This window comes from Pagrus major, chromosome 8, assembly GCF_040436345.1.
Source record: "Pagrus major chromosome 8, Pma_NU_1.0".
Classification (NCBI taxonomy): domain Eukaryota; kingdom Metazoa; phylum Chordata; class Actinopteri; order Spariformes; family Sparidae; genus Pagrus; species Pagrus major.
Genome location: NC_133222.1, coordinates 28862840 through 28875814, shown reverse-complemented (window position 1 = coordinate 28875814; position 12975 = coordinate 28862840). Strand labels below are relative to the sequence as shown.

Here is a 12975-nt window from a genome sequence, read left to right as displayed (position 1 = left end):
TGTATTACAAGGGTAGACTTGAGCTCAACCACTAATTGTCTTCTTACCAACAGAAACCTTGCATTGGTGGTTAGTGCTAGAAATCTGCCTTGGCACATGGGGAAGGAAGACCGAGGTTTTCTTGGTTGTGTTTTCTGAAATGTTGAGTTTTCTGAAATGCTGTGTTCTCTGAAATGGTTCTGTGTAATATCAGTGTGTTTTGTGAAATGTTGTGTTTTGCGAAATGTAGTATTTTCGGAAATGTGCTTTGTGGAATGTTGTATTTTTGTGGAAGGTTGTATTTTGTGGAAGGCTGTGAAATGTTGTGTTTTCTGAAATGTCATTTTTTGTGAAATTTTGAGTTATCTGAAATGTTTGTGACACTGGTCACATTTTTAAATTGATTTTGAATTGTAGGGAATAAGTATCTAGACTCTATATGAATCGTTTTTGTGGTTTTTTTTCTCGCCCCAATACACAAGTCTGTGAAATTCTGCCACTGTGTTCATGAGTGAAAATACTTGCTCTGTAACAAAAGGATGAATGCATTGGCCGGGAATCGAACCCGGGCCTCCCGCGTGGCAGGCGAGAATTCTACCACTGAACCACCAATGCTGAGTGTACATCATTTGAAGCCATGAAACCCGAATGTGCAGGCTACATACACAAACATTTGTGTATTACAAGGGTAGACTTGAGCTCAACCACTAATTGTCTTCTTACCAACAGAAACCTTGCATTGGTGGTTAGTGCTAGAAATCTGCCTTGGCACATGGGGAGGGAAGACCGAGGTTTTCTTGTTGGTGTTTTCTGAAATGTTGAGTTTTCTGAAATGCTGTGTTCTCTGAAATGGTTCTGTGTAATATCAGTGTGTTTTGTGAAATGTTGTGTTTTGCGAAATGTAGTATTTTTGGAAATGTGCTTTGTGGAATGTTGTATTTATGTGGAAGGTTGTATTTTGTGAAAGGCTGTGAAATGTTGTGTTTTCTGAAATGTTGTTTTTTGTGAAATTTTGAGTTATCTGAAATGTTTGTGACATTTGTCACATTTGTAAATTGACTATGAATTGTAGGGAATAAGTATCTAGAATCTACAGGAATCGTTTTGTGTTTTTTAGTCTCCCCAATACAAGAGTCTGTGAAATTCTGCCAGTATGTTCATGAGTGAAAATGTTTGCTCTGTAACAAAAGGGTAGATGCATTGGCCGGGAATCGAACCCGGGCCTCCCGCACAGGCACCGAGAATTGTATAGCTAAACCGCCCTAAACCATTTCCCATTCATTCTCTATGGTAGTGCTAAACCACTACGGACGTAATGCGCCTCCCGGCCACTGAACATTTTGGCGCTGTTCCCACTTCAACTCCGTGTCTTCTTCCCAACTTTTCTTTGAGTGACTGTGAGTGAAGACGAGCAGTAAGACGAGAAGAAACCGACCGACGATTTTGTTCTCTAGGCGAGAATTCTACCACTGAACCACCAATGCTTGAGAAAGAACACCACATACACATTGGCATATTACAACTGTAGACCAAAAGTCAAGCACTCAGGGTCATCTTTCCCACAGTAATCTTGGTGGTTAGTAGTGGAATTCTGCCTTGCCATGTGGGGAGGGAAGACCAATTATTATTACTATTCTCAACATATGCAGTGTGCTTTTTTTTAACCCCAGACAAGCCTACCAAATGCTTAACAGATGTAAGCATTTTATATACTGTAACTGAAGTACCGTCACACAGTTTAACTTCCATTACCATTTCACCAGCCTATCTCTGTGACATTTGTTTGTCACAAGTGTTTGTTAATCAGGGATCATTGCAAAAATATGTGTAGATATGGTGGTTAGGGATATTGGAATTCATTCTTAACATTGGCATCATCCTCAAAAGCCCACCACTGACCATTATGTAGTATGCTCATCACTGAAAACGAAGTTACTTGCTCTGTTACAAAAGGATGAATGCATTGGCCGGGAATCGAACCCGGGCCTCCCGCGTGGCAGGCGAGAATTCTACCACTGAACCACCAATGCTTGAAAACTGCTCACTGTTAGCCATTAAATTTGCAGGCCATGGACACATACATATTCTGAGGATTCACTTGAGGTCAAACACTCCTTGTTCATAGAGTTACTGCACTAGTGGTTAGTGGTACAATTCTCACAGGCCACGTGAAGGAGGGAGGCAAGGGTGTGATTCCCTGCCAATGTTTTCTTTTACCCGACTTGCATTCCAAAATCTTAACAGACCCAGAAGTTTCACGTACTGTGTGTCCTAAGTAGATAGACAGTACCCTAAGTTCAACTAAGAAAAACACACTAGTTCTAGTTTGGCTTCCTTTTATCTGTTGATCCAAACTGTTGATCTATCAAAGCACTTTAACTGTTTGTGTTCTACAAGGAGATGTGGATCAAACACATACACACCAATAACTTTTACCCTTAAAAGTGCAGTCATTATCATGAATAGGAGCTAAGATGTGTAAATCCAGCGATTGTACCACACACATATGCACATACACAGCATACACATACACAAATAAAACCTAAAGGGATTTGAGCCCCTTCCCTTTTGCCCTCAGCCTTGAGCAGTGCTACAGCTGCCTGTAGGATATAGTCAAGCACTCAGGGTCATCTTTCCCACAGTAATCTTGGTGGTTAGTAGTGGAATTCTGCCTTGCCATGTGGGGAGGGAAGACCAATTATTATTACTATTCTCAACATATGCAGTGTGCTTTTTTTTAACCCCAGACAAGCCTACCAAATGCTTAACAGATGTAAGCATTTTATATACTGTAACTGAAGTACCGTCACACAGTTTAACTTCCATTACCATTTCACCAGCCTATCTCTGTGACATTTGTTTGTCACAAGTGTTTGTTAATCAGGGATCATTGCAAAAATATGTGTAGATATGGTGGTTAGGGATATTGGAATTCATTCTTAACATTGGCATCATCCTCAAAAGCCCACCACTGACCATTATGTAGTATGCTCATCACTGAAAATGAAGTTACTTGCTCTGTTACAAAAGGATGAATGCATTGGCCGGGAATCGAACCCGGGCCTCCCGCGTGGCAGGCGAGAATTCTACCACTGAACCACCAATGCTTGAAAACTGCTCACTGTTAGCCATTAAATTTGCAGGCCATGGACACATACATATTCTGCGGATTCACTTGAGGTCAAACACTCCTTGTTCATAGAGTTACTGCACTAGTGGTTAGTGGTACAATTCTCACAGGCCACGTGAAGGAGGGAGGCAAGGGTGTGATTCCCTGCCAATGTTTTCTTTTACCCGACTTGCATTCCAAAATCTTAACAGACCCAGAAGTTTCACGTACTGTGTGTCCTAAGTAGATAGACAGTACCCTAAGTTCAACTAAGAAAAACACACTAGTTCTAGTTTGGCTTCCTTTTATCTGTTGATCCAAATTGTTGATCTATCAAAGCACTTTAACTGTTTGTGTTCTACAAGGAGATGTGGATCAAACACATACACACCAATAACTTTTACCCTTAAAAGTGCAGTCATTATCATGAATAGGAGCTAAGATGTGTAAATCCAGCGATTGTACCACACACATATGCACATACACAGCATACACATACACAAATAAAACCTAAAGGGATTTGAGCCCCTTCCCTTTTGCCCTCAGCCTTGAGCAGTGCTACAGCTGCCTGTAGGATATATGATAGCCTTCATTTATGGTTAAATACAATTGTACAACCATCTGTTTAAGGAAGTGGCGCACATACAATACAATCATATGCCACCAGCACCAGACTCTTGCACACAGACCTCTTTGGTTTTGTACACACCAAGCTGGTCGGCTATGACTTGATGTTTATAAAGTAGCAAACACTATCTGCACTGACTGCCTGAGTCCTCTCTATCCTATCAGGTCTCTGAAAAGTTGCTCCTGAAGCACCATGTTTTTATTTACAACAATAAAAAGCTAGTGGCTGTGAGAAATATATTGTGATAGCGCAGAAACATGGCTGTTGTTGTTATAGTTAAATCTGATTGTAGTGGACCTGAAACAAGTGTGCATTTTTTGTTTTTTGTTTTTAACTCGATTAACCACATTTACCTGAGTAACAAGTTAGCCTACTTAAGTCAGAATTATGAAAAGTTTTCAATTGAAACCGCAATGTAGCTTAACATCTTAACAGATTTACATAAATTTTTATTTCTGCTTCATTGCAGGCTTTAAAGTGTAAATTTGACTGGCTAAATGCAAATTAATAAATAATTTATTTAGTAAAATCACTTATTGACAGTGAATTAATGAAATTTTTTTCAGTTTAAGTTACAAGCAACCAACAAAACAATGGATACAAGGTTTACTATGCCACAAGTTTTGTTGCAGCTTTGCTGTTAATGTGTGAATGATTGTTCTCAAAAATATGACTTCAGCATCATTACGCACAGAAAATACGGTGATCAGTCACCCTGTCAAGAAACGTGAATTCAACTGAGAAAGGAACATACCAGCCATACATATTTTACAGATGGATAATATTGGTAATCACCTATCTGGTATTTTGGTCCACGTTTAGGATTTTCACTTAGATTTGATAGACCTTATAATACACATGTCAGTTATTCATTTAGCACATCTGCTGATTGTAGAATGTTAGTTAGTTAATGTAAAGGCACAAGAGGGAAGGGAGGGATTTTATTGGCATATATGTTGAGCTATAAATAAAGAAAATTGGAAAAACTTGCAAAACAGGAAAAGCTTGTCCAGTAGAAAGTTGGGAATGCACCACAAACACTGATGCACAAGCAATGCATAATCCACATAGAACGGGTTTATTTTTTCCATTCAAGCTCGGAAATGTATAGGTTTTCTTCAACACTTGTGATTTTCTGTCATTATGAATAGAGATATGGGATAGAGAATTTGTGGGTGGGGTGGGTTCCCCTCTTTTTGCTTGAGCCCACGGCCCCCAAAATGTCTGTGCATGGCCCTACACACTGACACATTAAAGCATGCCTAAAAATACAAACAAGGTTGCCTCGGGCTAACAGTAACCGTTCAACAAGTGCAGATAAAACTGACTGTGTTAGCTGACGTTAGCTGGGTTATACTTCACCTACTGTTCAGTTTTATCATGTAAAATCTGGTGATAAGTCTACAATGTAATAAAAGTTATTTACAACAGCAGCTAGGTTAATAGGTAGTTCATGTCCGCAATGCTAATACGGACATTATTAGCTAATGCATTATTAGCAGTTAATGGGGTGTTTACATGGCACAGCCTCATTAACGACGGAGCGAAATGTAGAGACACACACCAAACCTCCGACCTGTCGCTGCTGCAGTTAGATTGTGCGTTTGTTCTACACGTGACCTCTTGTAAAGCAACATTACAAAGATACGATAACGTGTAAGCATTTTAAAAAGCACTTACTCTGGCGGTGTTTTCTGCTCTAAAGCTTCGACACTGCAGGAGGCAGCGCCAGTGAGACCGCAGCTGTCGGCTCGGTGTCAGTCCAAACATCGTTATTTACATTGCACCACAGTAAAGACACTGACAGGTAGGATCCGGCCAAAGTTTAGAGCGAGACACACACGGGACATCCGGTCATTCTTTTCACAATAAAATACAATTGTTAGAATTCGTGTAATCATTTGTACAAAACATGTTTTGTTGCAACATTTACAATTAATTTTTACAATTATCTAATTTTTCCTCTTTATTTTTGTTCAGGCAAAAGGGTTTGTTGCCCTTTTTTCATATTTGCTGAGATGTTGCAATGTTCTAGCCTACATACTCCAAATATAAAACCCATATCCAGTATAATGTCATTTGCTGTAACATGCTTCCTCATTTAGTCCTTATTTATTTGTTTCCTTCATCCAGCACCATAAACGTGTCACTCATACATAGTTATAGGTTATCACCTGCTAACAATCTAAACCTAAAAGCAGCCACAAAATTAGGCAAAGACACAGATTGTGGTCCCAGGACCAGGTGGTCAAAGGGCCACAAATTCCTGCTCACGTCTTCATTGGATTGTCATGGACAGGTTGTGAAGACTGGCACATGCGTTTGTTACTGGCATGTTAGATGACTGCTATTACTGTGTCAAAAAGACGTAGGCCAGGTCATGACATGAAATATGAAATATTACAGTTCTCAGATCATCGCTTTGGCTCAACATTTAGCCTTTACTTGTTTAATGATTGGCTGTCAAAGGGTTGCACTTTGCTAACCTTAAACCTGAGTTTGAGATATATAGGCAAACATGACTCTGGTGCACATACACTGCGAATTGCCTTTTTTGCCCGCTAAATTGTGAATAGTCGATCTTTTAAAATGAACATTATTTCAGTAGTCATTGGTTGTGGGTTCTGGGCTTTTCATTCTACATCATACAGGGTACACGTAGAAGATGTAAAACATGTAGAGAGTAACAAAGCTTTATTGTGAAACAACTCACATCAGGAACTGTGTAGGACCAAGGCCCCTTGAGCTGACATTTAGGATCCTCAACTAAATATGCATTTATGGATGCCTGCCATGACATAGCATTGTCACATGCACGTTCAAAAGGGTTGTTTCTGTGGAACTATTTTGACATTAACTTTGTCAAACACTAAGGTCTGTTTACTATTTTCCTTTACTTTTATTTTGAAGTCTGCGTCTTGTGTTTCCGGTCATGTCCTAGCGAATGCTGGTGAGCTCGAGGGACAGAGTGACGTAATGCCTCTCTCTTATCAGAGGGTGGCGCTGCAAGTCCACGAAACAAGACGTCAAGGTGACTTCAAAGTGACGTTTACGGAAGTTACAGGTGCAGCGGAGCGTCTCTCCTCTGTTCCAGGGCTCTTTAAGTCGTAAAGTAAGTTAAGACACCTTTGAAATGAAGCCTTAAGTATTTGTTGTGAAGTCGTTCTGCGAAGCATTATGCATGTTCTGCTGAACCTACATGTTGTTTTTCTTAGCATTGCTAAGTTAGCAGTTCAAAGTGCACGCAGCTGTAACAGAGCCCGGTTTAGTCATTATGAACAGAGCTGTCAGTGTAATGCTGCCTTGCTGAAGTGAAGTCATTTATAGACTCACTCGATACAAAAACGTTTTCTTAATCCCCGAGAGTAAAGCTTTACACAGAAGTATGTTAATACACAATTAGACTTTTTAATGCGAGTACTGACGTCACTGTTCACACGCAATCATCTGCAGACGGAGCCTGAACCATGTGACATCCAAGTTAATGTTTAGCTAAAAACTGACTCATCTGCATTAATTACGGTAACTGGTGTCCCGATGTAACCATAAGGAACTAACAGCTTGCCAAAGATCAGAAGTCAACCTATCACTTGATATTCTGTGATCGCACAGGAAAGGCAGCTTTAAACTAACTGAACTTTGAACGTAGTCTGGTGTACGTGAGAACTGGACAGCCAACACTTAGATAGAGATGACTGTTTTCTATCTTTCCTCCTAAGTCACCACTGAAGTCATCACACCATAAAGGCGTGACATGTATCTGTTGCTTGTTGTTGTTGTAAATGTGTAAGTATCCCCTTAAACAGATGTGTTTGACAGGCCATGTACCCTGTAGACCTTCCAGCTGTGGATGACAGCGACCTGACATCAGCATCTGAACAATACCTCTCATCTTTGGAGTCGAGAGCACGCGGAAATGAAGTGTTTCAAGCATCACAGACATCAGAGGTAGCATAGCTTAATATAACATAACACTAATGACTCCGCTTTTTTCCTTCTTGATGATATTGATGGTCAGAGTGCAGGCACAATATTCGCAATGTTCACCTCGTAATTACCTCCTAATTACAGTTAACAAATTGGAGGCGATTTTGTAAATATGAGCAGAAATTCTTAACACTGGTTTTGTTGGAGGTTTGTCTTTTGGGACCTGAAATCTGTTGCAACACTGCTGTTATTTGACAAAGGAATGTTGATAAAGTGCATGAAGTTGTCTTCCTGTCTGCTCAGATAGCGATAACAGCAAACAATGTAAGACGGTTGCAGCTGTTTGAAGCTGAGCAGCCTGACTGTACGCTTCTGGCGCTTCACCCTCCAGATGATCCAACGCAAGGTTTGGAATCAAACACACTTTTATAAGCCTTAATCAGACACACACACGAGACACAGACTAACTCTTTCTGCTCGGCCTTCCAGTGGTGGCTTTATACCTGCATGAGAAGTGGTGGTGTGTGGCTGACGTCTTACGAACATCCAGCACATCCAGAAGTGGTTTGATGTTGGTAACTGTTTTTTCCTTTCCTACAACACATTGATACATAGATCAGGGCTCCTACTAATCATTTAGTCTATAAAATGTCTAGATATAGGGACCAGGAGAAGCACACAGCACATTTGCTTGAAAGTCAAAATAGGATTTGAGGCTCTGTCCTCTTCACAATGTTTAAAAAAAAATACAAGTTAAACCTGCTACTCTTGATTTGCTGCAGGCTGCACATTTCCCTCAGGCACACGTCCATCCCTCCATAAGACACTGTGTTTGTGCGTTCCTCAAGGGAGAAGGTTTTCCCAAGTGTTCTTGAGAAAACCCACGTGATCCTCCCTATGCAAGAGGTCCTGGGTTCAACTCCCAGATGATCCTTAAGAACAAAAGCTTGACAGTGCCAGCATTTGAATTGGACTCATATGGTATATTAGTCTGATATGAATCACTGCACATTCCCAAATTATGTATTTTCTTAAGCAATTTAGCAACGCATCCCACACATTTATTCCTCCATGACTATAGGATCAGTTGGAAGTCAAAGGCAGAGATAAAGATACTGTAAAGATGTAAGAAAACATTAGAGTTGGGACAGAAGACGTGCTCTTCTTTCTAAAAGGTCACCTTAAAGTAGATTCTGAAACATGATGTTTTTATTTCATAGAGAGAGATTGGTACCCAGACAACAATCAAGATTGACTATTGACAGAATTTACCATTTTTAGCTACATGTGTGTAAATTCTCTAGCAACAGCTGCCATTATAGGCTATGAAATCAGCAGTTGTGGCTTAAACTTTCCCTTGCTACAGGATGCTAAGACATTGTTGATTATATAAATTGTAATTAAAATCATAGATCTTGTGATTTTATTATGAAAACCATAAATCATAAAGCTGCTAGCTTCCATACTCCTAGTCTATAGGTGTCAAAGGTCTCCAGATGATAATATACAGTTTTTTTTTGGTGTGACTTGCAAACAAAAAGGTTTCTGAATGTCAGTATGGGTTTCAGAAAAAAAATTAATAGCGCAGTTAAAGCTCAATATAAAAAAAAGATAATTATATCTTTCATCTGCTTTTATTTGAACTGCAGCCGTGTGTGTGTGATCCCTAAGTCCACGTGTTTTCCCCAGGTGCAGTCGATCATGGAGAGAGTGATTGTGTTCCTGCTCAGTCAGGTAGTGGACAGACACTCAGAGCAGGAGGTGTTGTTCTCCCTGCACCCCCGCACAGAGAGCTGTAAACTGCTGTGGAGAGACAGCCAGGTGGTCGGCTTCTACACCGTCAAACACAAAGGTAGGATGGAGGAAGAAGATGAGAATGAAAGGGGCCGGGTGCTTCGACTGCATCTGTTGCTCTGGAGGTATTTTCACATGTACTGTACATCTTGAGTTCTGCAGTTTTAACATTGGTAGTTGCTGCTCACTATTCATTTACCATATGCTTATTACCTGTTGATTCTACATTACTTTAAGGTGAAGTGGTATTTGTAGCATTTCTAACAACAAGACGTCACATCCACAGGTGAAAACAATAACCATAAACATGTGACCAGATGATTTGCATCTGTATACAGCAGCAGTGTTTACTAAAAAAATATTTGGTCTCAAAACTCCAGTATGGATCGAGCTGTATTCTACAGTGGACCGAGTTACTTACTGTGATGGATTACATTCTTTAAAACAGTCACTGTTCTCCTGCTCATATTTCAGGCAGCCTGTGTGACGGCTGGAGCAGTCAAGCCTACCTGCTGCCTGTTCTGGACACAGTGCTGGTGAGGGCGAGCTGGAGGAGGAGAGGCTGTGGCCTTCACATGCTGGAGGATTTCTGCTCCTCGTTCTCCACAGAGAAGTTTATGGGAGTCAGCTCTCCATTATCACCCGGCATGGTGGCAGGTCAGCTGAGGTTCTCCTTCATCCTCCCCACAAAGTCCATTTATTTGTTTATTTACATTCATTCTCTTCCTTCCTTTTTTTCCTTTTTTCTTATCTGGAGGATGATTTTGTCAGATGATTTGCCATATTTGGCAGAAGAATGCACATTTCTGATGGGTTCATTGGTAGTCAGTATTGCATAATCATGCCACATGGGAGCAACAAACTAAGTTGGAAATGTTCATGCCCACATGCACTCATGTATTAAGATCAAACACCTAAATGTCACGACACAACAAAAATCAAGTAGTTTTATTCTGCTGTTGCATTTTAATCTCGGTTACCAAAATTCCCACAGTCCCCACAGAGATCCCAGGTAGAACAAAGAACCTGAACACTGAGGTGTGCAGTGTTTGGTTTTTAAGAAGCGGCTCAGATGATAGTTGAACAACTTTTTTTTAATTGAGCTAACTCTAATGCATGTGTGTTTGTGTCTCCTGTGTGTGCAGTGTGCAGGAAGTTCCTGCAGCAGCATGAGGATTATCAGGAGCGTCTGTATGAGGTGGAGGCTCCGGGGGGCTGGTCTCAGAGAAGAAACATCTGGCTCAACATCAAGCTGGGCCGCTACTCCCTCTGTAATAATCTTTTTTTTTTTTTATAGCTTATTCACTTAAGTGTACTTAGTGTACCCCTCAGTTTTAATGTGGTCTCATTTGACTCTTGTCTTTCCAGGCATTAATGAGGAGAGTAGTCCAACATCAGGAGAAACACAGAGGAATGAAGTGAGAGTCTCAGCTTTTCTCTGCTTATGTTATGTTTGTTTCCAGATCTAATATTTGCACTGATGTTTATGTATCATACAAAAAGAAACACATTATAAAAGAGACATTGATGTAAATTTCAACACTTGTAGACCTACAGCACACTTTGGTTAGCAAGTGAAGTCAGGAAAGTTACAGAGACATCGCAATGTAGATTGATGAAGATTATGGAGAACATGAAGAACTTTGAGTTTAAGCAGCCATTGTGTTGCCTAAACATCTCAGAATCTCTTCTGTTCTTTTAAGACGCAGTCTAACAATTGTAGACCTGAAGCGACCTCATTCAGCATCTGCAACGTCAACACTCCACCGGCAACAGGCTCTTCTGAAGAACAAATTAAACCTTGTGATCCAAGCCACGGAGGAAGCTCCCCAAGCAGCAAGACCTCTGGAACAGGATGTAGTCCTGCAGCCCACGCCGATGAGCTGGACCACAGACCTCCCACCAGACCACCAAAGTCACTAAACACAAAACAAGCTCTGATATCGCAGCCCTCTCTATCTACAGAGACTTGCGGAGAAAAGCCAGATTCAGAGGACACGCAAGGAAGAATCAAACGAGTCAGAAGGACATGAGTTGAATCAGAGGGACAGACACAGGCATTGTGTGCAGCACCAGCCATCAGAAGGAACTGTTGTGGATGCTGCATCCACCTAAACTTAGGTGACAGTCATACTGTATTTATGTCATGAAGTTTACAGACATTTTTAGACTGATAAATGAATACTATTGTAAAATGTAAGAAATAACTAATAATAAAATAAATATTTTTTTATTATTCTGGCTAACCTCTTTTCATAGAGGGTTCTTTGTTGGTCACACACAATCATACTGAGTACAATGTAGTTAAACCTGCACTTAACCCTTCCCTTCCCAGTGGGCAGCCACCATGCAGCACTCACGTGTTTTGACTGGCAGCACAAACTATGCTCCATCTCTGACATCTCCGTCATGCTCCTGTTATCTCGGGCGAGACGAATTACACCTTTATCATTCTTGAAATTGGTGGCCTCACGTAATTCCCAGCGTGGCTCCACCAACCTTCAACCTGAGCAGAGTTCTAATGAGAAAATACAGATAAAGCCGCACATCACAACATAATTAGACTCACTTATCAATCATATCATTCATCAGTTATATGTACACTGTGGAAAGTAGCCCAGCATGTCTTTGTAATATGAGGTGTAAAGGTTTGTATCTTGAATCACTTGGGTTCATAGATTCCAATGTCACTGATCTTAAAATAATAGTTCCACGCTGTGGAAAATACTCCTGTTTGCCTTCAGTTGATACCATTCTCATGTGTAAGGTAAATATGAACCTGCAGCCAGTTAGCTTAGCTTAGCATAAACGGTAGATAAAGGCAAACAGCTTGCATGGCTCTGTAACAAAGTCCTTCTCCGCTCCTAGCCAAGAAACAGTCCAGCACAATCTTCTTATCTAACTCTGAATATGCATATTTCGCAAAACTACTCGATACACAAGTGTATAAACACAGATGGGAAAACATGAGGTGTCAAAAGCAATCAGTACACACCATAGAGACATGACACCTGCAGCAGGGTCCAAAGGTCTGAGACCACTGGTTGAAATGCTTCCATTTTGCATTTGTTTTGAATGTAATACTATTTTTTCATTACCAATGAATAATTAGTAATGAATTGATTTCAGAATATCTTAGTATTTGGTATGTTCCCCTTTTGTTTGAATGAAAGCATGTGTTTGAGCTAGCATGGACTCCACAAGTTTGTAACATAACCTGAATCATGAGGTTATACACAAACTTGTGAACACTTTTTGAAGATGAAAGTGAAGTGAAAATTCATGGACATTTTTTTTCAAAGATGAATTTTTCACTCAAACTGCTCAACTGATTTTATCGTTTGTAAAGAAAAAATAGAAATATCTTGATGAGTGGTCTAACTTCTTGATCCTACTATATATAAAATGATGCCAATGACAATGTGAACAAAAAATAATGAAAATGTTAGAAAACCTGATGAAAAAACACTCGTGATAAATCAAATATTTGAGATACTAAATTAAGAGTAAGAGATTAAGTGCGTGTGCTTGATGGACA

General features: G+C 40.2%; 2 protein-coding genes and 4 non-coding genes across 6 annotated transcripts in view; 1 reads left to right on the top strand and 5 right to left on the bottom strand.

Annotated features, from left to right (window-relative positions):
• The window catches only part of ldhd (lactate dehydrogenase D), a 66962-nt gene extending 61476 nt beyond the window's left edge, over positions 1–5486 (bottom strand). The window contains exon 1 of the mRNA XM_073472803.1: positions 5397–5486. Coding sequence (XP_073328904.1) covers positions 5397–5486 — 90 coding nt within the window. The remainder of the gene's footprint in view (positions 1–5396) is intronic.
• On the bottom strand, positions 524–594 carry trnag-gcc (transfer RNA glycine (anticodon GCC)). Its single transcript has one exon. It is a non-coding gene; the product is annotated as a tRNA-Gly (tRNA).
• trnas-aga (transfer RNA serine (anticodon AGA)) lies at positions 1176–1463 on the bottom strand. Its single transcript has 2 exons — positions 1428–1463; positions 1176–1210 (listed from the first exon to the last, which is right to left on the bottom strand). It is a non-coding gene; the product is annotated as a tRNA-Ser (tRNA).
• On the bottom strand, positions 1939–2009 carry trnag-gcc (transfer RNA glycine (anticodon GCC)). The gene has a single exon. It is a non-coding gene; the product is annotated as a tRNA-Gly (tRNA).
• Positions 3016–3086, bottom strand: trnag-gcc (transfer RNA glycine (anticodon GCC)). The gene has a single exon. It is a non-coding gene; the product is annotated as a tRNA-Gly (tRNA).
• Positions 5487–6768: 1282 nt separating the features above from the next.
• Positions 6769–11673, top strand: fam169b (family with sequence similarity 169 member B). Its single transcript, XM_073471240.1, has 9 exons — positions 6769–6828; positions 7536–7664; positions 7947–8049; positions 8133–8218; positions 9333–9495; positions 9912–10094; positions 10583–10708; positions 10806–10855; positions 11141–11673. The coding sequence occupies exons 2-9, from the start codon at positions 7539–7541 to the stop codon at positions 11468–11470; spliced, it is 1167 nt and encodes a 388-aa protein (XP_073327341.1). The 5' UTR covers positions 6769–6828; positions 7536–7538; the 3' UTR covers positions 11471–11673.
• Positions 11674–12975: the final 1302 nt, after the last annotated feature.

Bases quoted from the DNA above. Each gene is read 5' to 3' on its own strand.
- fam169b (XM_073471240.1), top strand. From the start codon at position 7,539: ATGTACCCTGTAGACCTTCCAGCTGTGGATGACAGCGACCTGACATCA. The intron at 8,050-8,132 runs GTTTGGAATCAA...TCGGCCTTCCAG, and splicing joins TCCAGATGATCCAACGCAAG to TGGTGGCTTTATACCTGCAT. The intron at 8,219-9,332 runs GTAACTGTTTTT...TGTTTTCCCCAG, and splicing joins CCAGAAGTGGTTTGATGTTG to GTGCAGTCGATCATGGAGAG.